Source organism: Apteryx mantelli, chromosome 19, assembly GCF_036417845.1.
Source record: "Apteryx mantelli isolate bAptMan1 chromosome 19, bAptMan1.hap1, whole genome shotgun sequence".
NCBI classification, from domain to species: domain Eukaryota; kingdom Metazoa; phylum Chordata; class Aves; order Apterygiformes; family Apterygidae; genus Apteryx; species Apteryx mantelli.
The window spans coordinates 13,123,640-13,151,581 of NC_089996.1; the positions used below are offsets into that span (position 1 = coordinate 13,123,640).

A 27,942-nucleotide genomic window follows, 5' to 3' on the forward strand; every position below is an offset into this window, starting at 1 on the left:
CAAGACAACTGGAAGCCAACGCTGTTGCATGTCATCTCTCATTTGGTTCTAGGAGACTGAGGATGCTGGTGGTTTCTGAGTTCACTTAGCAGTTACCTCAGAAAAGGGACAAGACTGTCATGCTCACTTTGGTGCCTTTCACTGCAAAAAGGTTCCCCTGCAGTGATCTTTATCCACAATTAAAGACATTATCTTTTAAGCCTTCTCTGCCAAAGATTCAGCCAGTGAATCTAATGCAGCAGGTTTGTTTGACATCAGGGCTAATTAGTAATTACCCAAATCTTGGAGCAAGCTCTTTCAGACCTGATTTTTTTTTCTCCAAGCAGGCTAAGCATAAAATTCCATCTGCCTAATTTGCAAATGCAATTGCTTTAATTATGCATCCAAATAGGGAAAGTGTATGCTCAAAAGACAGATAGCTAATTCTGTGCACGTATGATGATAATGCATATACAAATTAGCTGTGTCCTCCAAAGCTTACACCATCTGAAAATCTGCCCCCTCAGAGGATAACTGTTTAAAAAACAACAACAACAAAAGCCAAACTGTCCCCTCTTACAAGTTTACAACAGCTAAGACACCAGTTTAGCCTGTGTTTTGTTGGTGTTGCTCATGTGGTTGTTCTTGTTTTATGCAACATATCCTTTTCCTTGCCTGGAGCTAACTCCTGCCAAGAAGGATCAGAGCCCAAGGGTTAGATGCTGTGAGTGTACCTGTGTGCTATATTGAAGAAATTCCCTACCCCAAGAGATGGCAGGCACAGAGAGGTGTGACAGAGCAGGGGGAGCCAAGGGTAGGAGGACACAGGGACTTTTTTTGATAACTGGTTGTGAAGGCAGTAGATGGAGGGTTGGACAATCGGCCAGAGAGCTCAGCTGGATGCATCAACAGCCCCTGCTCTGCCCTGACCTCCTCTATGGGCACTGTAATAGCAGACCCTGGTACTCTTCCACCATGTGGGTCATCCCGTGATCAGGCTGAGACTTGGCTCCTCCATCTCCAGCCTGGTGGTGGTCCTCCTGCCTGCCTAAATCTTGGCCCTGTCAAACTGGCACAAATCTCCCTTGATGGTTGTACCAGGCCTTGCTTTGTCCTCATGGTTTCTTCCTTTTCTTTTCACCCAGATGAGCAACAAAAGGTCGAATAGCTTTCGCCAAGCCATCCTTCAGGGGAACAGGAGGCTGTGCAGCAAGGCTCTGCTGGAAGAAACGGGGCTGAGCCTATCCCAGAGGCTGATCCGGCATGTTGCATATGAGACCCTGCCACGAGAGATAGACCGGAAGTGGTACTACGACAGCTATACCTGCTGTCCTCCACCCTGGTTCATGATTACCGTCACTATTGTAGAGGCAAGTACCTTAATGCCCTCTCTCTGGGAACCCACCCCATGCTGCCAAAGGCTTTGCTGGGACATGAACAAGGGCTACAGTGGGACAGGTCTGGACCTAGAAAAGGACAAGCATGAAGCTAATATGGCCACTATGGCTTGTCGGTGTGTGTGCAAGTGGAGACTGTGATCCTGTCTGTCTCCAAGTATGGATATTAGTCACTGAAGCAGTTTGTACATGAACCCAGTTTGGAAAACTAATGCAAAACTTTTTGAAGAGTGAAAATCTGGACTGTTCTATGGAAACTAGTGATTCACATACTGGATTTTGAAGAAATATTTCCGTAAGGCAACCTGTTCTGTGAATGGAGAGGAAAAGGAGGAGACAGGAACTGGATTAAATATTCTGACCTGCTCATCTCTTGCCCAAATGAGATCTTTGCTCAGTAGCCAAGTGATGCACTAGAATAAGTGCAGAGAAGGATAACCTATGGCCCTGATCAGGTAGGGTGCTGATTTTCTCTGACTTAGTGGCTGGCATGTTACAGAAAGCCACATACAGAATCATGCCAGTGTGTTGCAGATTCCTCAAAACAGGGAATTTTCATGGCTGTGTGAGGCTGTCAACTGGGAGAAAAATCGTTGTACAGTTTACTTTCCTTTCCATGAATTTGAGTTAAAAAGTGTATTTCAGTGAGAGAAGGCATTTGCTAACTGAGGAATCTTCCTGCTTTTCTAGGTTGCCTTTTTTCTTTACAACGGAGTGGTATTAGACAGATTTGTGCTGCAAGTCACCCATCCCTTATACCTGAAGAACTCATTAGTTTACCATCCTCAGCTCCGCGCTCAGGCTTGGAGGTACCTAACCTACATATTCATGCATGCAGGGTGAGTACTTACAAACTGCAGAGATCCCCCACAGTTCAGGTTTCCCAGAGAGCGGGAGGAGGAGAAAGTGACTGAATCAGCTCAGAAACTGATGAAAAAAAAATCAATTCTGAATGATGTATAAAAATCTGAAGTTGTTGTAGGGTCTTGGGCAATGTGTGGCAAACCTTCACAGCTCTCTGAAGGGAGGAGGCAAGCTAAGGAATTTAACAGATGCTGCCCTTCTCCCAAACAGTGTTGGGACCACACACACCTCTTAGCGTGCGCTTTGCAGTGTGTACTTCCTAAAACTCACCAGAGAGAAGCCCAGTGTCCCTCTAGAGGAGGTGTGCAAGTGGTGGAATGAACCTGCAAAGATGCTGGACTGGTATTTAAGAGTTACATGTTATATTCTTGACCCTGCCACAGAGTTTCTAGTTGAGGTTGGGAAAATCAATTAAGCTCCCTATGCCTACAGCATGTCCTCACTTAGTAATGTTGTCCCTTCTGTAGGGACTGAGATAATGCCTAGAAGCCTGAGTCAAGACTGAACACCTATTTTGTACACCCTGTACAAACAGCAGTGCAAGATAATTTTTGTCCTGAAGAGTTGACAGTCTTGACTGATCAAATGGACAGAGAATGGTCCACCTTGTGCAGAATGAACATGCACAGTAAAATGAACTGTCCTTCATCCTATGGGAGGTATGTAGCAGACTTGAGAAGAGAATACAAGATTGTTCCAGTCCTCCCAAGATTCAAAGAGACTTAATTATGTGATGTTAGTGGTACCGTGGTAATGAGTGAATGTCACAGGAAAGTTCATTCATGTACAAAACACCCTGCTCCCTCTATCTTCACACGTTTCTGGCAGATAATTGTGATTTTCTGTAATTTTGTCATAGAAAAAACACAGCAACAAGATTTTTAGCAGTTGTTTACAATTTGAAACTGGATAAAGACCCTTTGTTGTTAAGTGGAAAGCTCATATTCCCATCAGTCAATGTTCTCCTTTAAAAGGCCAAAAAGATCAAACTGATCTTTTCCTTTTTCTGCCAGGAAGTGAATGTCCCTTTCTGGAATGACCGCCTCAGTGTGTAATTGCCCTTGAGTACAAGATGTGGCCCAGATCTCTGGATAAAAATTGTAGTCAGGACAGAACTGACTTGACCCAAGGGGAAAGTAGAAACAAAATGCTAGAGGGAAATTCTAAACCTAGTAAGATCCAGACTTTGCATGCTAGATCCCTCCAAAAAGTCCTCTGTATACAGGTTCCAACCTATTGGGCTAGAAGTGAGACTGGTTATGTAAATGAGAATTAGAAAGGTCCATCACTGAGGATGTGGGGAAAGCTAGGCTTGTAAGAGAAAGGAACACTTGATTTTAACTAATGTTAACTAATTTGTATCTGGGTTTTCTTTGGGTTTTTGGGTTTTTTTTGGTCTATTGTGTTTGTGTAACCACAGATTGCTTTGGGTTCCATTTGAAGAGAAGCAGCTGCACAATGACAATTTCTGCAGCATTCAGGTGTCTTCCTGTATCACTTGTGGCATGCTTTCCTAACCTGTGCAAGGTCACCCTTTCCGGTAGCAGGCAGTACTCTGGCACTCTTCACACTTATTGTCTGAAAAGTATATCAGGTTTATTTTCCATCTGTAGCTGGCTTCGGAGATGAACAGCGGTGAAGGTGGTGTGCAGGAGATTCCTTGCTTCTGTGTTGGATTCCAAGCTCTGTAGCCGTGTAGCCCTCAAAACAATGACAAGTCCTGCTTGAACAATAAACTCCATGGTTTATCTGTAGTATCTGGAGTTAGGCTAAATGTTCATTTATTGCTAACTCCTTTGTGTTGAGCTCCTTTCATTTCAGAAGAACAGATAAATCTTGAAAAGGTAATAACATTTTTAGTGGAAGCCCATCATTCTCCTCTCATTTTCAAACAAGAGGCTAACACAATGCCATGGGGTCTATTGTTATCCGGCTTCCTGCTGAGACTTTAAAATGGTAATGTGGACTGCTCCTTAATTTAGTGCTCTCGGTCTGCTTTTCCTTGAGCAAGTGACAGTCGGAAGGTGTCCGAGAAGGCAGCAGTTGCTAAGGCTTGGCTGGCTGTGCCTCTAGAAAGATTCCAAAAATGCATGGGCTGTGTTTCAGCACTGATGGAGGGAGCTTTGTAATGGCAGAAAAGGCAGGCAAAGTTGTAAATTCTGCCCTTCTGCTTTCATGGAAAGCAGACGTTGATTATCTGGGGCCCACGCATTTGTAGCACTGCCATAACTAATGACTTGCATTGATGCTCAGTTCCATTTGTTTGGTCCCAGGGAAGGCAAAAGTCTTCAATAAATCAATGAAATTGTCATTTCAAGAATGACGCATTCAGCACTGGCAAAGGCTAATTATATTTTATGGGTGCTTATTGACTGTGGAGCCTTCAATGCTCTTAGCATGATGGGGAGGAGGAGTGAATGGGAGCACTCCTGGAAAGTCTTTTAAGAACAGCTGTGAATCAGAGCAGTCACTTTAGAGTCTAGGATAAACTTTGTCGAGCTCTTACAAAAGCTGCCTTTGAAAAATAAGACCCAGTGCTTTGTGTGAAAATGTCAGGCACCGCCTCATGACGTTAACTGTATGCCAGCCGAAGCTTCTTCCCTCCTCACTCTAAAAGGGCACTTGGATGCTTTGACTCTTTTCTGTGATCTCTGTTTGACCTTTACTGCTCATTCCTCATTCAGTTCTCAAGTTCTGTGAACGTGCAGGATCAGAACAGAAGCCTGAATGTGTCCATGCCCAGTGGCTTCAAAGGCACCGAGCAAGGTGATAAACACACTGTTATGTGCAGCAATTGCAACGGCAAATCGTGGTGCAGAGTGTCTGATGCAAGGAGAGAAACGCATCCATAGAGAGAAATGAGGTGTAAACAAACCTGTTAAGAGATCAGGAGAGGACAGTGTCCTGTGGTATCGTTTCTAGCCATCTTTGACAGTCCAACTTTAAATTCTCCTTCATGAGACTGTTCTATCAATTGCTGCATCTTACCATCAGCACTTTTTTTCTGATGTATATGGGAAATTGCTATGGTAACATGAAGAAAGACCAAAACAGTAAAATGCATGTAACTTAAACCGATGATTGCTAAGGACTGTCTGTGAGCAATCCATTTCTGCTATAAAATAGGACATGGATTTACAGTGCATTAGCTACTTTGCACTCGCTCCCCCAAAAGATGCTAGTCTTCTGCATTAAGGGTGGATTTGTGTCATTTAGGTCCACCTGCTTTGTAAGCGGATTCAGGCACTCTTCATATGGAAAAGAGTATACCCCTGGGGACCAGTGTGATGTGGCCATTTGGCAAGGATCACAGCCCTGTGGGCTTAGCGTAAATCTCAGACACTAGCAGAGTACCGAAGATGGACCCTGTTCAGGGGCCTGATGCTGTTGTTACATCAATGGAAGATCCTTCAGCTGGCAAAGGGATAGGTAAATACTTGTATGGAGCTTTGAAAAGTAGCAAGACAGTCTTGTTAAGTATTATTGATTAGAACAACAGACAACTTGTGTTGAAACTATTGATTCTGCACAGCAGAAATCTGGTGCATGGGGATCTTTATCAAATATGCGCATCTTAGCTGTCACGCTGTCTACCTCTAGACTGCATGTGGCCCTGCACTTGCTGATGTGCACAATGGGGTTTCTACCAGACCAGTCTCAGCCCAGCTCTTCCCATTGTATTCAACAGGAGTTTTGATGTTGATTGTAATGGGAACAAGAGTAGGAGAACAGAGATCTTCACTGAATACACTTGGTGTCCTACTGTGCTGCCAACCTGTGTCAGCCAGACATGAAAACTCCCTGTGCTTCCCACTCTGACCATGATCACGTTGAAGCAAACTCAGAGAGAGGCAGACAGCACAAACTGTAAAACTGCATTGTGTGTCCACAACAGAATAGGGGGACTGCTAGGCTTACCTTGCTGTTAACTCAATATTCACTCCCCATCATGGCAATGTAATACGCTCAGGGAAGGCTGTGTCATTAGGAAGGGAGAAGAGAAGAGCAAGAAAAGTTTCTGGGTTCTTTTCCTGGCTCTTTTGCCATCTTGCTGCATTTTTTGGACAAGTCATTTCACTTCTTCATATTTTTCAACCCCTCTGTTTAAAAACGAAAAAAGTGTCATTAATAACTGAAAGTGCTCTGAGGTCTTTGGCTGAAAAGACCCAGGAAGATATCAAAGAGATAATGAGCATCAAGGAGGGAAGGAACATCTCAGCTCTAGGTCTGATTGTTCCAGAAACTATTGTTTTTCCTAGTGTTACCGTCTACTTTCATGCAGCAGACGCTATTTGATCTCCTTTCCAAGACTTCACTATCTCAAGGGTAAGAAGGGGGACAAAAAATTAGAAAGGAGGACAACTGTCATTCTTCCTTGCCACAGGATAGAACACCTTGGACTCAATGTTGTCCTTCAGCTCTTGGTTGGGGTTCCCCTGGAAATGGTGCATGGAGCAGCAAGGATCAGCTTTGTCTACATTGCTGGAGTTGTGGCAGGTAGGTGACACTTCTGGATGGTTTCAGATGGAAAAGTATCTGAAAATGATCTGTGCTGACTTTCTTAAGATTTGGGTGTCAGAGAAAAGCAGTCACTGATTTTATAACTGTGTTTTTAAACTTTTTTGGAGGGTGGAGGTGGGAAATATGCTACAGCTTGACATCTCTTTCTAACTAGCCATAGGCTTTGTGTTTAGGAGCCCTGCTAAAACTAACTGTTACTTCAAAATAGCTTTGCTGTAGATGGTCTTCATGAATGTGTCTGTGGAGGTCACACTGTTCCTTTCTTCCTGTGTCCCATGGAGGCCTAGAAGAAAGGTGTCATCAAAAGCATCCATTGCCCCCCTGCATGAAGGGTCAGTTTTTTTCCAGGTCTGGTATCAGTTTTTCCTCCTTTTGACCTGTGTTCTCTGGTTCCTACAGCCTGAGTAAGCAAGAAGTATCTGGCTGCAGCCTTTGAGCAGTGTACAGGAACCTGAAAATTCATTTATATGTGAAACCATGGGGTTTGATTGATTTTTAGTTTGTGCTGTATTGCTTTTATTTATGTTTAGCTTTTCCAGCAGTTTGGAAGTGATGGAACTTAGCTGACAATAGATCAACATCTAATTAAAACAGGAGGAGAGTGTGAGAACAACCAAGGGCTTCACAGTGAAACTCAGGCAGGGATTGACTGCCTTAGTTCAAGATTTATAATGATTTTTTTCTTCAGCTACATAATTTTAATTTTTTCCATAATGAGCAGATAAAGCCATTGTAAAATGGGCTGCATTGAGTACTAATAAATCCCATACTCTCTTTGATTTCCCCATGTATTGCTGACCTTCAGCCATTAACCCAGAACAGGCAGTAGCAGGGACGTAAGTGGGAAAGAGTGTTTTTATTTGGCTAGCAATTGTAATAAACCTTGTTCTTCCTCCCAGGGTCCCTTGCGGTGTCGGTAGCTGATATGACTGCGCCTGTGGTGGGCTCCTCTGGAGGTGTGTATGCACTCGTCTCTGCTCACTTGGCCAATATAGTCATGGTGAGTACCAGAATGACTGTCTAGCCTCTTTGAAAGTGAAGGAATCCAGCCAGGTCTGATGGCCCCAGCGACTAGAAATAGCGCCTGACCCAGCTGTTGGTCATTCAGGGCTTGCCATGGTTAACAGCGTCTTGTCTCAGTGGTCTGGTCCTGGACTGGAAATGTTACATTGCAATTGGTGGGGGCTTGGTATCCTGACTGGCAGCCTGTCAGCAGAATCCAGAGACAAGACTTACCAACTTGCTCCAGGCTATCAGCTCTCCTTACAAGGGCTGAGAAATGTTTGGAAGAGAAGCAGCTGACCGGCTTTGCAGGATTTGCAGGGCTGTTTCTGTCTTCATGTGTTGTGTCATGTTAGCTGCTACCTAAGGGAATTTCAGTATTTGGTGGATTTGGGTGCAGAATATCCCTTACCTCCTTTTGTAATACCCAGACTGAATCTGACCCCGGCCATACTAGTGATAATATTTTTTTGCTGTTTCATGTAATGAAGTACTTTACAAAGGTCAGTAAATACCAGCATCTTCATCTCTCTAAGACTTGGAAACAACAGCTCATCCAAGGTACTCAGCAAAGCAGTGGCAAAGCCCAGCACGTCTGCCTGTGTGACCCCTAAGCTGACTGCCGGGTGAAAGCTGCTTTGCTGAGAGAGATATTTTTGCTGTGATTAGGATTCATGTGTGGTGGTATACGGCTGCATATCTGCCCTGTACCAGCAATGTCAGAGCAGAATAACCATAAAAATGATGGTAATGCAGCCTCCCCTGGGGTCTGAGTGGGAAGACAGTGAGAGTCAGCTGCAGTGGAGACAGAAGGTCTGTTATGGGCGCTGGAAAACATGTGCGTGTGTGGTGGTACTCGTGTCAAGCCTAAAAGAAAACCTTGTATTTAATGCAGTCAGCAGGCCTGAGCTGCAACCCACAAGCCAGTGCTGCTCCAGGCAGCCTTTCTGGCAGCTGGGAATGGGGGAAGTGAGTGATTTCCTGCACAGAATAGGTCTCTTTTGCTGTCTTTGAGTTTTTCAGAGCATGAATGAGCTGGAGGCTATCACCAGAATTAGGACACCAAGTGTCTGGCAGAGGTGGGGAGAGGAGGAGAGGGGATGCCCCTATCCCACAGGGTTCCTGTTGAGGAAATGCCTCCTGATACACAGTTATGTTCAGTATGAATTGTGGCCCATGCTTCTGTTGGCTCAGTGGTGGGAGGGTGTTTTCTGTCACTCAGACGGTGCTAGTGCAGATACGGGGTTTCTTCACACTGAGATTCGTGGGGTCGGAGGGGGAAATTGGAGGAAATTTGGGTTTGCTTTAGAGGAAGAGGCTCTGCCAGAAGGAGGGAGGGAGTCTTCAGCAGTGATCTGCTTATGCTTCTTAGAACATTGCAAAAGGATCTGTCGTTATACCACTCATTGGCCTCCTCCAAAAGTATTTAGCAATTCCTATGGTAGCACCTCCATTATCAGCCGTTTCCTCTCTCTCCTGATCTGAAATGACTTTTATTGCCTTCCCCATTCTGGTGGAGTTTTTTGCTTTTCTTCCTCCCTTTCCCCACTCTCTCTGCTCAACTAATATCTTGATGTGACACTGTTATGTACTGAAAAAGATGTTGGCCATTTGCCACTCAGTTGAATTGCTGGTAATGCTTGTTTTTTTTGCAAAGGTGCTTTGAGCATGCTGAGGAAGAGGAGGGACTGGTGCAGGGAGGGTCTCATTTGAATCTTCTGTTCCCTTATGCCTCCTGGTAACCAAAGGAAATGAAAACATCCCTGCTCGTAAAAATAAATATTCTTGGAATTAAATACATAAAATAACCAACAGGGGGAAGCAATAAAGCATCTCACCCTAAGGAAAAGAGTAAAGGGAGAAATTCAAAACAGCTCCATGGAAATGAAGTGCAAAGGAACCAGCACAGTATTAATCAGCATGAGTTCAGAGCCTTCTGATGGGGTTAGGTGTCTCTGTGGAGAGAGAAAATGAGTTGCTTATTTTGTAGAGATTGCATTTTTGCAGTCACAGAAGTGATTTACAGACAGATCCCACATAAAACTTGAATATATGTTATGTGTTTTACAGAATATTCCTTCAGCAGGCTGAAAAGTCAGCGGGTGCTGTTGAACTTAGGCTGAAGAGTTTACAAATATTTTTTGTTCGACATGATGACCAGGTAGTTTGTCACAAGAGGCCTGCTGACAGGGAGATGTTCCAGAACATTATTAAGGCCTGGTATCCGATACCACTATCAACAGGCAAAATTTCCTTTACTGCTTAAAAATAATAATAATGTGTTGTCATACATCTGGGTTTCCCAGGACGTGATCTCTTTTTCTGCTTGGAAATTTTTTGCAAGTGGACAAAGAGGAATTTGGACATTTCTCCGAGGATTTCTGACTATCATTCAGAAATTCTTATTCCACCATATTGACTAATGACTGAGCCTGAAAACAGAGGCAGCCAAATTGAGACTTTCTTACTGAGCTGTTTCCTTGCTTCACTTTTATTGAGGTCTTCATTATTTGTGCTCCACAGAAGATTCTGAATTCCAGGGAGACTGAAGTACAGGCAGTAGCACTGGAAAAGCACAATAGGACTTGAATGCACGGAGAAGTCACTTGACAGGGTACCGTGTTGGCCCACCAAGTGAACCATGATCAGCTGATGTGATGTTAACCAGGATGGTTCTTGTTTGTGTTGAATGCTAGGTACTGCTTAACATAACTTTGCTTGATGTTGTCTAGTACATCAGGGTTTCCCAAGGTGGGTAAATTAATGTATTTTCAGTAGTTGGAATTTAAGGTGAAACTTCATACTAACATGTAAAGCTTAGTCCCCCTGAAATTCAACATTCAGGCAATTTGGAATGAGAAAGGAAATATTATAGGATACTTATAATTCTAGAATTATACCTGTTCATTTATTTGCTAAGTAACACTGTTTTTAGCTGTCCATTTTAGCTGTCCATATTGTAACATCTATTTGATTTCCCTCTTCAAATACTTTTAACTCTAAGTTCAGTTTGTTCTCTCTTCAGAGAGAAAATTTAGATGAAGTTATAAAACTGTCAGTGCCTGGACAATTAAAAGAAAACAATTAGGCCTGTCTAGTCTTGGGCTATTTCCAATCCCTCGTATATGGCAAAGACCAACTGCTTGTACAGAGGAGCCAGTGACCTGGATTTGGAAGAGTCGTTCTTCAGCCCTAGGATTTCTGGCTGGTGGTTTCTTTTCAGGAGAATGATCTGCATCAGGGAGCAGAGCTGTCTGCAGCAAGGGGCAGGGACTGTGCTGGGCTAGAGGGTCTGAGGGCTGAGCACTCTGAGAAATGCGGGGATTAGGCCCAGCTCTGGAGGACTTTTTTCTGGGAGTTTGGGCAGCTCTGTTGCCCTTCTGTCTCTGCTCTCTCATCCAAAATCAAATAGGGATTGTCTTTATCTTGGTCAGGGGATTGCTGTGAAGCTTTATTCAAGACTCTTGAGATGCTCTGAGGAAATGCAGAGATTAATTTGTTGTTGTTTATTTTGTGCGCAAACACTTGTCTGTTGGCTCTGCTGACTGTCAGTCATTAATGGGGGCTCTTCCCACCCTCTGGAGAAGACCTAGGACAGCCCAGGGCCAGGCCAGTGTCAGAGACAGAGCCAGGCCGGCTGGATGTCAGGCAAGGAAAGTAAGTCAGTAAGACTGCCAAGCAAAGCAGTTATAGATTTGTCCATAACTTGGACATATCTATAATATGTCCCTTATGGTTACGTCCTCTGTGATTGACAGATCTGTACTGGTGTGGCGAGTGGAGAAGCTGTGGCCAGGTGGTAAAGGCAGTGGAAGAGGCTTGTTTCCAGGAATGTTCACCCTTGACACTCCTCCAGTGCAGATCTGAATGCAAAATCCTTCCAGGTTTGCATTCTGCGCCACTTTATTTTCCTTGTCTCTTTTCCAGAACTGGTCAGGAATGAAGTGCCAATTCAAACTGCTGCGCATGGCTGTTGCCTTGATCTGTAGTAAGTATCACACAATATTTGGCACATACACGATCCTGCTTTGTTTGTCCTTGTCACAAGAGTTCACACTAATTCAGGGAGTTTTGACTTTGCAGCAGTTTTGGTAGGAACCTGCAGCTGGATCTTCTGGCAGCAGAAACCACATCACACTTGAATGCAGATTTTGGCTTTCAATGCAAGCATTTGTAGAGAACGATTTGTTGTTAGCCAGCATCTGTAGCTTGTGGCATTTGTGAAGATCTGGGACTTAGATGGCTTGTTTTTGAATTCTCAAACAAGCCATGCTTTCATAATGCTAATGGTTAGGCTTCCTGACGCAGTTCCCATCTGGGATGGCAACAGCATTATACAAACATTAATGAATTATCTTCCAGGCATACCCCCAGGGTGGCACTGCAAGGGCAACTAGGCCATGTATTCACCACAGACAATTGTCTTCGAAGTCTAACTCACACTTTGTATGATTTTGATATAAAATTTTGGAAAGAGAATATTCTCCCACCTGTCTACACTCCCGCAAGCCCAAGCTGCCACCAACCATTCAGGAGACCTAGACGATGACTTTCTTTTTCCTTCTGTAATTCCAGTGAGCTTTGAATTTGGAAGAGCCGTGTGGCTGCGATTCCACCCCTCTGCCTACCCGCCATGCCCTCACCCCAGCTTCATGGCTCACCTGGGAGGGGTGGTGGTTGGAATCACTCTTGGTGTCATCATCCTGAGGAACTATGAGCAGAGACTCCAAGACCAGTCCTTATGGTGGATCTTCCTTTCTATTTATCTCATTTTTGTCTTGTTTGCCATCTTCTGGAATATCTTTGCCTACAGCCTGTTGGATCTGAAGCTACCTCCCCCTCCCTGAAAAAGCACAGGACAAAAAACTCTGGAGAGTGGAACTCGTCTGCCGGCTATGTTAAATGAATCAACATGGAGGATCTATTTTTATATGAAACTTAGGGGAGGATGATTCTTTTGAACACAAGCATGTGCTGAAGGAAGCACTTAAAGGTCTCACAAGCGAATGGGCTGATCAGTTTGAGCATGAATCTAGCAGGTACTGCAATACTGGCTGGCTTGGACCCTGCAGTTTTTCTACTGCAAGGGCTCCTGTGGGACAGCTTGTACCTGGGCATTTATTGCTTGGTTTGTTAGCACACATCCATGTTTTGTATGGGCTATTTTTATTTTCCGGGTCGGTGCTGTACTTGTGGCCAATTGTTGAACAAAACTCCTCAATGTTACTGAACACTAGAATGGAAAAAGAGCAGACATTTACTAACTAGATACTCACGTGATATTCACAAGGCAGCTTGGGTTTGGTTTCAACGGATACATCTGACTGTTCAGCCATACCAGTGCCACCGTCTAATTACTTGAATGGATCCTTAAATATTTTAGCCTATGGTGAAAACTGTCTTTCAAAGGGATCAGCAGAACCTGATCACTCAAAGTGGTGGAGACTGGTCCTCAACTATAGATCAAACAATATTGCACTAGAAATCTTGGGGATTCTTTAGAGTGGTGTGGATACCCAGCCAGAGGTGACTTTTACTCTGCATGTTTCACTTCATTTTTCCCAGCCTGCTGTGGGTAGACGGTGTGGCTGGTGTTTCATTTTTATGGAAAAAGGGGAGCAAAGGTTTATTTGTGTTTTGATCAGTTGACAATCGGGTGCTGTTTTCTTCTCCCTGTTTGTTTATGGCCATGTTGCTCTAATGTCTGGCCTGCAGTGAGCTCCGAGCAAGGATCTCAACTCCTCCAGCAGGTTCTTGCTAGACAAGTGGGACCAGGATCACCCACAGCAGTGCAGGGTGCGAACTATCCAAACTTTCCAGCCATCCAGTCCACGCAGGGCCAGATTTGTCTGCTGAAGTCAGTGGAGTTCAAGCTGGATGGTATGTAGCACTGATTTCCTACCAAAGTGGAAAGGGTGTTACTGTGATCACTGTGAAACTGATAAAACTGGTTTTGCAGTGACTGCTAAAATGACAAAGATGGTCAGCCTTTCTGAGGCAATGGAAGTTCAGGGGCTCCAAGCAGCAGTTGCAGTGATGCCTTTTTGCTTAACAGAGGTTGAGCCCAGGATTTAGGAATCTCTAAATGGTCTGTAGCACAGTCTGTACAGTAGCATGCTGCCTGCATGGACTGGGGGACCAGACTGGAACGCCAGGAGCAGGAGCAGTGCTTTAGGTACATATCTCTGTCGGGTGTTTATGTTATTTTGCTTCTCGCTTTAGAGAATCGCCAAAATAGAGTCCAGGAATGTGGATGCCCTCCCCTTTCCCACCCAATTCAGTGGGGTGGATAAAGCAGCCATAGGAGTCTCTCTAGACCAGCTCCTTTTTCCCTTTTTTATTTGCATGTCGGTGCCCTTGGCAATGCAGAAAGATGACATATGTTTTGGTGGGACCCTCCGCACAGAGCAACAGGGCAAATCGACACAAGCGGTGCACAAGCCTTGCTCGCCCTCTGTGGAGAGATGCCTTTTCCCATTCCAGGGAGAGGGGAGGTGGGTTGACTCTCAGGTTGCATCAGACCCTTGACCAGAAAACACTTACTGCTTTTTTGTGCAAATTTGTTTTTTGAATTCCCTACAGTTCTTTTTTTTGGTCAATAAATAAAGTGAGAACAAAAAATTTCATAAAAGGAATATTTGGGATGGTGGAGAGAAGGCTGCTTTCCATAAGGAGACCAGATCCCTTCTAAGGGGGCTGCCCTTTCACCAAATGGAGGCTGTAGGGTGGGAGTAACACAAGGCAGGTCCTGAGTCTCTGCCAGAGAGACACTGCTCAGGCAACAGACACTAGAGCTTTCCACAGCACTTCTCATGGGCACTGTAACAGTCAGGTTTGCTCTGTAGCAAAGTGTTTCTGTCATGGGCTTTATTCTCTCAACTGTGTAATTGGTGCTGCCAGCTGATACCACAAGCTAGTGGTTGTCTGTCCCTCTAGAGGGGACACTCACTAGTGGTCATCAGCTGTCCCTTTCTTTCCCTTTTTGGATAAAGCTCTCTGCAAGAGTGAAGTTCTGGCCCCATGGGACTTGCTAGTAAAACTCCTGATGCCTTTGGGAAAGGGAAAGGGGAGAAGGAAAGGGTTTCTACAGTCTGGAATAAGCCTCACCTGCGAAAGAAACGTTTTTTGCCTTCTTTGTGCACAGGAACAGGAGCTCTGCGGGTAACTGCACCTTCGTTGTTTCCCCTGACCAGCACATTGTTCATGGGTCCTCGGATCAAGGGACAAGAGGAAGGGATAAGGTTCAGAGCTCTAATTGTTTTAGAGGAAGGGAATGGTTCCTCGTGCCGTTTTATCTCTGCAGTTCGGGTCTGGGTCGGAGAAGTCCCAAGAGTTGACATGCATTGTTTCAGGTCAGGAGCCAGCCAGTGAGTTTCGCAGTGGTGGAGACAACCTCCTTGTGGAGCAACAGGCAAGCAGGAGAGGGGGGAGTTAGGAGAATACTGACAAAAACATGGTTCACGCTGAAGGAGGACATCCCTTTCCTTACCTGTTGCTAAGCCTTTCTGATTACAGATGCCTTTAAACTAGAGGTGAGCAGGAAATGGAGTTTCCAGGAAGTTTTTAGGAAAACATTGAAATTTGTGGTAGAAAATGTCAATCACAACAAAAGCCAGGTTATTTTGCCTATAATTTATCATTGCAATATGTACAGATTGGCTTTTATTTTTGGTTTCTCAGCCAAAAGCTATTTCATGCCCATCAGTTTCTCCCCGGGAAAGCTTTCTGTGCCTGCCAGCGATGTGCTCTGTTACGAATCAGCGAGCTAGAGGCTCAGGGGCCACTGTCCCTCTTCATCAGCCTCTCCCTGACCCTGGCTAGGATATCTATGCCTCTGCTCGGGGCAGGAGGGAGCTGAACAGAGTATTTCAGGAGCCCTTCTCTGGTCCTTCACCCATAGTTGAACATAGTTCACATGCAAGTCTACAAGCAGCCCTGGGAATCAGAAGGGCCAGGCTTTAGATCAGTACTAGATTTATTGTAGGTGAAGAAATGAAACCCTGTCACATTCCTGTTCATCAGAGCTGAAAACTCACCCCATACATAGAGCAGGTCATACATTGAGCCTGGTGTCTGCTGAGAACCTATCAGCTCATGGAGTAAAGAGCAATGCAAAATGCTTAGGCTTTTGTAATTATACTTAAATCACTAAAATTATACTGTGAAAACTTGTCATGTTATTACAGAGTTATCAGGAAATTCAGCTATGTTGTTTTCTAATTCACCCAGCAGTGCCATAGTGCTGCAGCACCAGAGAGCTAATAGCAAGCAGGCTTTTCTTTTACCTCCAGATGTCCTTGATGCTGCTGGCTTATTTCACAGCCTTAATGTTCTCCATGCTGCTCATTTGTAGTTGCAACTTGTCACAATCAGCAGTGTTTCCCTGAAGGAGCCGTCTGCATGAGGGACTGGTTCTGGTGGTTGTTTTGGTTTCATTTCAGCTGCTGCCAGGATTTTACATCACAATCTGATAAAATGTGAATCTATTGAACCTTATAGATGTGCAGTGCCAGAACAAAAGGCAGGAACTGTTACCAATGCATAGATTTGAGACTAGTACATGTTTAAGGAACTTATTTCATGCTTGTGTCCTTGAGTGAGGACACAGTGTCTGGGGGAAAAAAGCTGCTTCTGTGCTGGACTTCCCATTTAGTAAGCATACTGCAGCACTGGTCCACTGAGGATACGCGGCGTAGGTGTAGGGAGCAATAATGCGGGCTGGAGAATCTGGGTGCTGGTTGTACAGCTCCTTCAGGGACACCTGCCGGCAGCACAGAGACTCCGCACATCGGGTCTGACTGGGAAGCTTTTGCTGATCACTTATCCCAGACAAGGAGAGAAGTGAGAAGTGCCTCAGACAGCCCTGGGGAAGAGTAAGGAGAACCAGTTCATGCAAGGGCCGCAGGACTTGCAAATTGCACCTTGTGTTCTTAGGTGCTTGGATACAGGGAGATACTAATTTTGCACACATCAGTAAAATAAAGAAAGGAGGAGGGCTGGAATGGAGTGATGGGAGAGGAGGTTACCAGAAACAATCTCCAAGTATGTTTTAAAGGCGTAGTAAAAGCCCTGATGACTTCACTTTTGCTAAATCCTTTGCTAAATCTTTAAGCCAACATTTTAGGCCATTTTTCCCCTCAGTCCATAATGATACTTAGCACTTACATGGTATATGATGAATCTTCACTACTTGCTCCTGTAGGAGTAGGTAAATTTTTATAAACGGGGAAGGGTGAGGCCAGAGAAATTGTGGCTGTCTGAGGTGACAAAGCCAGTTTTTGCCAGACTGGAAATAAACCTCAGGGATTCTGTGTCCCAAAACCTTGTTCCTTCTGATGGATTATGCTGCCTCCGTGCTTTAAATCAGCTTAGGTAAGTCTCAGTTTGGACTGAGAGTCTCAGTTTGGACTGAGAGAGTCTCAGTTTGGACTGGGGTGTGAGAGATGGAATCTGACACAGTTAGAGCTGGTACCACTCTAACAGCTATCTGCTGACCTTACAAGACAGCTGCTGGTTTGTGCCAATGTTTAGTCTCACAGGATCTCGGGTAGGATTTTCACACATACTTCAGTGAGTCAAGAGCTCGAAGTCTATTCATTTACACAGATTCAAGCTCAGCTCAATTGCTTTGGAAACCCCATGCACTGGCTTTATCTGAAGTAAAACTGGAAAATCTGAATGCAGTTCAGCACCAGCAACCTCTGGGGCAAACTGGGATCCAGAGAGCAAAGGCCAGCACCTTCGAGGTTGTAGCCTCTCTTTGAATATCACCATCGTTGGTCCTTTACAGTAGTGGCTGCTTTACGGTGCTCTGTGATATGGCTCAGAAATTGCTCCTGCGGTCACTGATGCTGAGAGCTGGTTGTAAAGGAAAGCAATGTATTTTGCACCTCTATAAGAGAGAATCACACGTAAGACAGGAATCAAACTGGTTTAAAGGTAAATGTATTTTTAATGTTACCATTAATCATTGGCTTTTAATTGGGAAGAGCTTTCTAATGAGGTTGTTCTGAAACGCCAGAAGTGGTACAGAAAATTTATGTTGCAGAGAGTTTACAACACAGAACAGAACAAATTCTCTGGGCCTGATTTAAGTAGCAAAAATACCTTAATTTCCAGTGAGCTTAACAGATATGTTAGTCACTGACTGTCTCCTGACTCCCCCACAGTCTGTTTGGTTTGCAAACAAAGCTAGTTTTATGGAGCTTTTCTTTTGCTTACACTACTAAAGCTAAATGCATCCAAGTGTTAACAAAGCACCGACCAATGTAATTTTCTGCCTTAAAATACTGAACAAATGATACTTTCCCGTTAAGGGCTAGTAAAACAAAATTATATTTGCCAGGTAACACGCTATTGTATGTTTCCAAATATTTTTGTATTGTGTACATTCTGTATATTTTTGTTGTAATAATATTATTTGAGCGCAGATTCCATTAAAAAATTTTTTTGTTGGTGGGTTTTTTGGTTGTTCTCTGTTTCTTTTTTTTTATAAAACTGAGCTGTTTTACGTCACATGCCAAAAAACAACCAAGAAAAAACTTTCAAAGACAGACTGGTTAGTAAGTGTTTCTACAGTTAAAGTATTTAACAGGAGAGCAATTAATTTTGAACTCTGCAATGTAATTTTTGATTATTGACACTAATAACTCCTTTTATGTCTCTTTAAAAGTGTCTGATAAAGGGAGAAATGAGCTGCTATTTATTCCTTCACGTGTTCTAACAAGGCTTGAGACTTGTATTAAAAATTCAGGTCTTGCTCCACTACTTGACGACAGGAACTTTAATGCAGCAGCGACCTCAGGACTGAGGGGCAGTTGAAGACAAGTGCCTTAGACTGTTTAAATTTTTGTATTGGGTTGGAGGGTTATTATCTTTTAGCATCAATGTCTACTGAATGTTTTCAAATCTCAGAGCCAAAGCACTCTTGTCTCTTGAATTAACAGTGGGAAAAACATGTCCAGGAAGTTCTTCAGTAAACCCATGAAAGATTTAGTGATTTTGAAGTAAGTAAAATATCCTTCTACCAATATGCATCAGGAAGGGGGAGGCTTATTTTGAAAAAAAAACTTTGTGTGGTGTTGTTGGGAACTACTGGGTTAAATATAACTTGCAGAAATGGAAATGTGACTGACAGCAGTTCCTTCACATTGGTACTTGTAAGAAGCAGTTTACTACTGTATGCAGGACTCAACTCTTGCTGTTAGTGCTCTGCACTTAAGTGAGCTTTTCTGAGATACTCAAAGTTCTTTAGTCATTATTAGGAATTTCAGCAAGAAGGTAAAAAAGGAGGTTTTTGCCTGTTTTTGTCAGTTAGTGCAGGAACTGTGTTATTCTTTGTCAGTACCATACCCTGGCCTTGATGGCCCAAGTAATTTTAGAAAGGCAAAGGACTGAAATACTACAAATTCCAAAAGCTGGTACCCTTGATACCAGCTTTAGATCATAGAAACTCATAGAACTCATTATCATTTTATTCCCATAGCTCCCAATTATCTGCTGTATAGTAAGCATTGCTCCTAAGTGTTGGAAAGAGAAATACTAATTGGCTTTTATGCTACTTCTCTTGTGAAAAAAAAAAAAAAAAAAGAAGCAAGCCCCTGAGCTTTCAAACTGCAAGAGGTCTCTAGCACTTAAAGCTAAACTTGCATTCTTAACATAGGCCTGTGATTTGTTTTTTCTTTTTCTCCAAAAGGTTTTAAATCAGACCCTTAACACTACAGTAAAAAAATCTTGCAAGTTTGCAGATTAAGTACTAATAGCACATCTCAGCATCTTCTGACCTTTTGTGTGCTTCATCCTTAGCCTTGAATAGCTGATTCCTGGAGAAGCAGTTAAGTGTGTAATGCCTTCCAGGCATTCATGCAGCTAAACCAGCTTCTTCTACATTATTTATTATGCTTTTGTTTAATTACCTTTAGTTTTGCTTTTTTAAAATAGAATTTATAAAGGGAATATGCCAGTAAAACATGCAAAATCAGGAACTGCACTACCAGGGTGTATTTCAATGTGTGTGTGCTTCCAAGCATCTTGAGTTTGTTATAGGTGACTGAATGGCAAAGTCAGTGCAAAGCTGGTAAAAGCCAGACAGTCTTGAAACAAAGGCTGCAGAAAGGACATTTTTCATACTTCCAGCCATCTTCAGAGTTGAAAAAACTCAGCAAAACCTGCAGGTGCCCACATATAATCGAGTACAAATTAAATGGGACTGATGTTGAAGGCTGATTACCTTGAAGAGGAGAAGCCAAGACAAGACAAATGGAAGGGTTAAAGGTAAAAAATATCTTGATTTTCAAGAGTCATATGTGATCATTTACCTAGCAAACAAAACAAAAATCTTATTTAAATGACTGTGGTAGAGGTCATAGGATTGTACTATAATTCTGGTTGGAAGGGACCTCGGAAGTTGTCTACTCCAACCTCCTGCTCAAAGCAGGGTCATGTATGCGGTCAAAGCAGGTAGCTCAGTGCTTCATCCAGTCTGTTCTTGAAAACCTCTAAAGATGAAGACTGCGCAGAACAGTTCTGGTCGCATCTCAGGAACAGTTTATTACTATAATCACCAGCACTGCTGTGCCTGGGACTGACCTACCCATTTTTAAGTATTAAGGCCAGCACAATACCTGGCTCCATGGGGTTCTGTGGCCTCATTCTCCACCTGTCTGGGGCAAGAGGAACAGGATGGGACTGTTGGGCTGACTTCTCATACTGTTCTACCAGATCACAGCTACCTATCCCTCACACCTAACATTTCCTTTTTTTGAGCACTGAGAACTTCTCTGCCTTTTTACCAGGCAAAATACTGAAGGATAAGTGCTCCAACTTAGTTAAAATCGTGCAAGAGCAACAGAGGGTGACATGTTTTATTGAGCGGCATTGCTTTACTGACTCATGAATACAAGAACCTAAAGGAAAACGTCATTACTCCTCAGAGCTCCTGCAGATAACAGAGTAAGGGTTTTTTGAAACTACTTTATTTTCTTCTCTGACCTGCCCATTCATTTTATATATCACTCTCCTGTCAATATGATGCTTGCAGACTCCTGCACATTACACTAGCAACTTCTTTATAATGGGTGAATAAAAATTTTTAAACAGGAGACATCAAGGACAAGACATATTTGGAGTTAAAACAGTCACAGTATTAAGGATTTAAATGTGTTTTATTGTAAACCTTATTATAGGTTCAACACAGCCGTGTTACAGGAAAGCATTTAGCTTTTATCTTCACAATTTACAGCAGTGGTAGAATAAACAGTCAAACTTACTGCATTAGTGAGACTGTTACAGTTAGTGTTTCAGGCCTTGAATGGGAGTTGTTCAAATGCCAGGTTAGGCATTCAAACACCCTCTGCTGCAAAGGAAATGAATAGGGTGTTTTGCTTACATCACATTTGCAGAAATAGTCCTCATTTATGTGGTCCCCAAAAGGCTTTTTAAGTTTTGGTTCCATCTGTAGGCAAAGATGTTCTTCAAATATTCTGCTGTCTAAATATCCTTTGACTTAGAAAATGAATTTCTTATGATGTGGGTAAAAATTCACTGCTGAAATACAATGAAATGTTTTCAAATCTAAATAATTAATTTTGGAACTTAAATTCAATTTATGAAGAAGTGTGTATTGATTTAAGGACTCAGGTTAATATTGCATCTGTAAAGTCCTCAGGTTTAGTTCTTTGCTGCTGAAAAACACGCTATTATTTACAGTTATGCAAAATGGATGTAAAATACTACAACTCCCCAACTGTACAAAGAAAGTCTTGATCATAAAAAGGCAAACTAATGAAATAGGATTCATCATCTACCTTGGGAATTTAACAAGTCTGACTAGTGTATGTATACCTACATACATACATACAAGCACATAAAAATTTATTCATAAAACTCTTCAGTCTTAAGGCAATTCTGTTTCGTACCAATTAACAAGTTGCTTATAGAGGAGCAGAAGAACAAACTTTGCTAATTTGAAAGTAGAATGTGCAAACTAGTTACAAACTTATTACCTATGTTCTCTCATATAAACAAAAATGATTCATTCATTTACTATGATTTATCCAAATGTTTGTGCTTCTTTATGTATGAAAGTAACCAGATCTTAATGATTAGACAATGATGACCTTAAAGATGCTTTAAGTATCTAAAACACTGAAAAATGCTTGCCAGGTACGTGATTTTTCTTTTTTTCATGCAATGACAGTAAAAAACAAATGGCATGACTTCCCCAGAAAAGGAAGAATAGTCATTTGGAGAATCTGGTAAGCACTGAAAACTATGCATGAGTTATATAACATCTGATATTTACACGTAAAAACAAAGCTCATGCTGCTTTCTTTAAAAATAGAAAAAGTAGACAGCACTACAATCTAGGTTTGACCTGGGTAATACTTTTAAATATAAATTAAAATTTCTGCCATGGTGAAATGAAGCTGCACAGAAGAAATTAATGATTTATACAATACCCTTAAATAAGTGCAGAATAATTAAGATTGGTTTAAGCCACTGCTGTTTCTCTCATGAATTCCTCAAGGACAGCCACTACATTTTTGGCTTCTGGCATTTCTGCATGTTCTACTTTAACAATCTTCAAAAGGATGTCTCCACTGCCGCTGTTCTTTAGGAACATGTAACATTTGAACAAGGCATAGTGGTTCATTTCGGCCTGGCGGATAAACCTCTTCAAGTTGTTAATGTCTTGTATAGCCTGGAAAGAGAGTAACAGTATTTTCTTATCCTCCTACATGGAAAGAAAATATGCTACTATGTGGAAAAGTGAGGAAGAATAGCAGGAGAAGCAAAAGCATTTCTAATAGGGATTTTGTATTACTACTCCGAGTAATGTAAGAATTAAGTGAGTACTGTCCTTGATGGATACTACCACTGCTATTTTAAAGATGCAAAAAGCATGGACACACATTCGGACATGATCAAGTTGTGGTATCAAGAGTTCACCTCATCTTTCTGGCAGATCAGCTAACAAAAATTAACTACTGAATCCATATTACCCAATTACATGCTATTATTGTGTGTGTATGGCCCCAATTAACAGTATTTTAAGAAAAAAATTTTAAGAAAAAAAATAGTTGGTTTTTATTTTAAATATCTGAAAGTGCCTTTGGAGTACTCGCTGAAGAAACTTTCACACAGCTTTACATACTGGTTCTGTCAACAAGACTATGCCATCTACGAGTAATAATAACAGTCATAAATTTAAACTTCAGAGTTAGTCAGATAATGATGTATGGACATCATAACAGTAAGTTTTTTTCCTTGCTGCAAAATGAGTATTTGGTCCTTCAGTAACCCTGATGTCTCCTCCAAGTTCTTAACATATATGAACAGTTACCTTCAATTTAAAGTTTTCCAAAATTTGCCGGAAGAGAAATGGATTTCCACCTTCAGCACCATTTATAAAAGCATGCATCCAGTCCTCACAGAATCTGTTGCTTCCTGTCACATGTTCAGGAACACAAAGAAAAGGTGAGCAAGAAGTAAATTAGCTCAACATAAGTATGCTGCTGCATTCACCTGGTTTAATTGCTCTCACACAATAAATGATCATGGTATATCTGGGCCAGGAAATAAAAGTCTAAGAAAATCAGCATTCAGGCAGAGAACAAAAGCAAACACAGCTACAGCGATTACACAAAATTCTGAGTGTTGAATCGCTTTCCGTAACATTTGTCAAAAATCCAATAGACTAAAAAGTACATTTTGCAGCTTGCCCTGAAGTGTAAAATTATAGTTTTATGGTCCACAAATTAAATGCATTCTGGATTTTATTATCAACCATTTTCAAACCAGAGCTCCAGCGCATACGGTAAACAGAGTTACTCTGCAACCCAAGAGGAAAGCATGTTCTAGTTTCCAGCCAGAATCCAAACTTTCTGGGCATGAACCGATGAGTTGCTGCATATCTTCAACTACCACTAAAGACCAGCGCTCTCAGCATCTGAGAGATACAAGGGGGTAACATGAGGTATTCACAGCCATGATCTCACCTGCATTATGGAACTGAGGCTGGGGTCCACTACAGTCTATGACCATTGACTTGTGCTGCTCCTCAGTCATGGCTATGCACAAGGAGGTCATTGTGCCCTCCTGAACAAGTCCTTGGAGGCTGGCAGCTGCCAGAAACCTGACACAAAAAATTCTTGTGAATTGCTTGTTTCTACACAACACCTGAATAGCAAAAACAGGAAAGTATCACACGCAAAACCAAGTTACTCACAGGCCCCTTGGTTCCGAAGCATCTTTACCTGCTAATGTCTTTCTCTGTTCTTTCATCTGAGTTTTTCACTTCCACAGGAGTGTAACTCAACGCCTTTGAGGAAAGGAAAAAAAAAAAACACGCTGATTTGATATTATTTCTGGTCCTTTATCGTAATTACTAGTAATAAATACGTAACATGGTACTTTTAAAATTTTTCTTTTCAGAGTAAAAGTAGAAGCTAAAAGAATACTTCATATTATAGTCACTGCAAGTATTTTTGCATTCAGAAGAAATACAGTGGTTATACTTTATTAGTTATTCCATTAAAAGTCTTTTCAAACTCAGGCACTGGTGCTAAGATTAATTTTCCTTTTCTTTTTCCAGTGAATTACATGAGACACAGGCAATAAAACATTCCTTTTGGCTCAGAAGGATTATTGCAGGGGCTGCTTGCTCATTCTATTTCTAATTTTCTCACTCTAATTATAAGTTGGACACTACTAAGCAATTTAAAATGAATTAACCATAAAAATTACTTTTCAAACATTAGTTTATTCCTGCTTGATGGATGAAATTTCTAGGTATTGCCTTAGCAATAAAGGAGGGAGAAAGTACTTGTCTTGAATTTAAAAAAAGGAGCTGTTTCCTGGCTGGGAAAGCAAATACAAAAAATATTTTAAACACAATGCTAGAGTCACTGAGGTGCCATCCAAACCTTTTTTGTTATTCAGTTTGACATACACTTACAGCATGTAACAAGAAGGCGAGTTTCTCCTGGAAGAGCTGCACTACTCTCTGAATAGGGCATACAGAATTCTCAAACCAGCTTCGCAAGTAGGGGTTAACATAGGTCTCCCAGGTTTTTTGCTGTAACGAGTTGAAACACTAAAACTTTAACTGCAAATTAGATTTCTACACAAAAAAGAAGCATATTAATAATCTATTCAACCTATGACATTTGGATGTCAAATCCTTCTTCATTTCAAGCCATGCTAAACTAAAATCACGAGTTTGACATTTAAACCCACACTGATGTGGAATATCAGATATGAAGGGCTTGACGTTTCAAGAATTGGACAGAATTATATTATGAGCAAAGAGCATGCACCAGCAGGCAGGGGATGAGGTAGGGACGTAAAATGCATACTTCATTAGAAAAACTGCTGCAAGAAAAACAACAAAAATCTCTCCTTAATGTTCAGAAGCAATAAGAACCTAGGTGGACACTGCTAACATACCATTAGACCATCAAATTCTATTAGTCATTCTTCTCTCTGAATATAAGAAGTAACCTTTAAGAGATTTATGACTGGCACAAAAAAGTCCCTCTTTTTTCCTTTGACTTGTGTGGGTAATAGCACTTTAGGCATTCACTGTCTCTACAGCGAAGCAGGTAACCATCTCTCACAGTGTTTCATATTGGTATCTTATACATTAACTTGTTTTTATACTCTAAATCTTCCAGATTGCTTTAGTAATAAATTTGTGTAAAAAGTGGTCATTTTCACCACTTAAAAAAATATATAGTAAAAATCAGGCCTTACCTCTTGATTAAGGTTTATCTTCAGACTTTGAACATATTGGTCCAGTTCAAGTCTGAAAGTATCTTTTTAAGGAAAATAAGATGAATCAGGTAAGACCTGCATTTTGCCCCTTCAATGTATGGTTGTTATTAATGCATTGTTATATACTGGAAGGTTTCCACAAACAGGCTAGTAGACTGATTTCAAGCAGGAGGCAGACAAATGAGAACACTACTTTTACATCAGCTCCCTCTCCAAACAGACAGGAGAGTTAAAGGTAAGGATATAGTTCTAGACCTTTCTCTGAGCCACCTAAGAAACAAATCACGTATTCTGGAGCTGTGATGTCTGATTCCAACGTTGCCATTCCTAGAAGATTTTCTTGTCGGAAAAGACAGTAGTAACAACCAACTTTATATTCTGGTATGCTAGGCAGAAAAAAAAAAAGACCAATTTTGTTATAAATACATCACAATAAGGAAGTGCAAAAAGTAGATGTACATGACTTCTACAAAGAATTTTCACCCCCTAGCACAGGCTGCTCCTATACAGGGCAGTCCTAGACATCCTCTTCTTTCCTCAGCAGGGTAACCAGAGTAGTTTAAGTTGGAACAGTAATAAATACATGTAATATTTTAAGTATTCAAACAATGAATTATTTATCACAATATTTTTCTCAAAATCACCTAGGAAAAAAAAAAAGATAAAAGCGCCATTTGCACAGAGCTGTTATTAACAACAGCAATAGACTGAAAGCATAGAATCAGGATTAAACCTAACTGCAGCAGCAGATGGCAAGATGTGCAACGTTGCCAACATTTTTTATGCTTTCCAAACTGATTTGTGAATGAGAAGCTATGTTTTACCTCAGCTCCACAGATGCTACGTTCCCCATCCCTTCAAAAATGGCTCCTTTAGTAAGACGCTTAGCAATAAAACCATGCAGTTCAGTCTCCGCCTCAGCTGGTAAGTTAGTGTCCAGCAAGGAAAGGCTTTTAAAAAAAACAAAACAAAGCCCAAGATAAGAGTTAGTGAAAAGCAAATATTATTGTTTTTCTGAACAAGCACAGAACCACTTGCTTGCAGTCATCACACGCTTCTAGGAGAGGGGCCACTGTGATCTCTTTCTGCCTTGCGACTAACTTGCTCTGTGGCCCATCTGAAACACATTCAGGGGTTTGCCCACCGGACCCCAAGGCTGGAGATGCCCAACTGCTTAACAGCTATGGACAAGTCGCTGTTCCTCTTTGTTCCTCTGTTTCCCTAGTCAAAATCTCAAGCCACAACTATACTGCAGAGCTTGTGGAAAAATTAACTGTCCATTTAAAATTGGCTAATGAATTTAAATTATGTAATATCTAAATAAAGGCCTGAGATAAAACAGAAACGTTAAGTATTACCAGTAGGGAAAAACAGAGTACAAACTCAAAGATGATCGTTTATGTTTAATGCATTAGTTGAGCTCTCTTGTTGTGTCCAGAAAAGTATCAGTATGCTTTCACAGAGGTTTCTGCTTTGACGTGACTTTGATTACTATTCACTTAACAGCAATACGCATGCTACAGGCTTCAAGCTAGCAACCAAAGGGGATATTACAGGTGATTACGGGGTTCAGGTTTTACCTGAAGTCCTCGCTGGAGGGTGTCTCTGCGGCCGGGCTCCCATCCCTGCTGTCAGCTCCCTGCTGCGAGGACCTTAAAACCAAGCCTTAAAATCAAGCCAGTCTCATGACTGATTTCACAGACTGACCCCACGGGCAGGGCAGGGGAGGGGGGCTGCGGCGGGCGGGGCACGGCCCGAGGGCGTTTTGGGGCAGGATCATGAAATCGAGACATTGGGGGGGGGGAATCTCCTTGGGGAAAAGGAGGAAAATAATGAACGAAAACGCAGGAGCTGGACTGGGAAGGCGGCAGACACGGGCTGCCCCCGGGCCCAGCGCGCCCCGGCGGCCCCGAGCCGCCCCGGCCCCGCTCACCTGCGGCTCCGGTAGCCGTAGAGGCCGTGGTAGGTACTGCCGTGCCGCTCCGGCCGCCGCTCCTCGCCCGCGCCGCCGCCCTCCTCGCTGCTCTCCAGCTCCCGCTCGTCGCCGTCCGGCAGCGCCGGCAGCATCGCTACCGCAGCGGATCGGACCGGATCTAAGCGGGCCGGACCGGACCCGCCGCCCGCCCGTTCCGCCCCCCTCGCGCGGCTCTCCGCCCCCGGGCGAGGGCGGCCGCACGGCGGGGACGCAGCGCGGCTGCTCCCCGCTCGGCTTCGCGATGCGCCGTCCCCTGGGACACGCGTCACCTCGCTGCTAACGCCGGCCCCCCCCCCCCCCCCCCCCCCCGCCGGCTGCGGCTGGGCACAGCCCCTTCTCCGCCTCCCGGAGCCGCTCGGGCGTTACGGCCGCGCCGCTCACTGCGCCCGCAGCGCGGCTGCTAACTGGGCTGCTGCCCTGGAATCATCT

General features: G+C 42.8%; 2 protein-coding genes across 3 annotated transcripts in view; one reads left to right on the forward strand and one right to left on the reverse strand.

Moving 5' to 3' along the window:
* RHBDL3 (rhomboid like 3) overlaps positions 1-12,610 on the forward strand; it is a 64,943-nt gene extending 52,333 nt beyond the window's left edge. Inside the window, 6 exon segments of the mRNA XM_067308323.1 lie at positions 1,125-1,349; positions 2,067-2,215; positions 6,625-6,737; positions 7,661-7,761; positions 11,691-11,751; positions 12,339-12,610. Of these exon segments, the coding sequence (XP_067164424.1) occupies positions 1,125-1,349; positions 2,067-2,215; positions 6,625-6,737; positions 7,661-7,761; positions 11,691-11,751; positions 12,339-12,610 (921 nt within the window).
* Positions 12,611-20,907: 8,297 nt separating this feature from the next.
* Positions 20,908-27,740, reverse strand: C19H17orf75 (chromosome 19 C17orf75 homolog). Of its 2 annotated transcripts, XM_067308396.1 has the most exons (11): positions 27,472-27,740; positions 27,119-27,190; positions 26,363-26,488; positions 25,784-25,924; positions 25,518-25,575; positions 24,721-24,840; positions 24,020-24,084; positions 23,762-23,898; positions 23,107-23,210; positions 22,223-22,464; positions 20,908-21,308 (listed from the first exon to the last, which is right to left on the reverse strand). In XM_067308396.1, exons 1-10 carry the CDS (start codon positions 27,603-27,605, stop codon positions 22,255-22,257), a joined length of 1,167 nt encoding a protein of 388 aa, XP_067164497.1. In that variant the 5' UTR covers positions 27,606-27,740; the 3' UTR covers positions 20,908-21,308; positions 22,223-22,254. The 2 variants fall into 2 exon arrangements, with proteins under 2 accessions (XP_067164497.1, XP_067164495.1); XM_067308394.1 differs by having other exon boundaries at positions 20,908-22,464.
* Between the last annotated feature and the right edge of the window lie 202 nt (positions 27,741-27,942).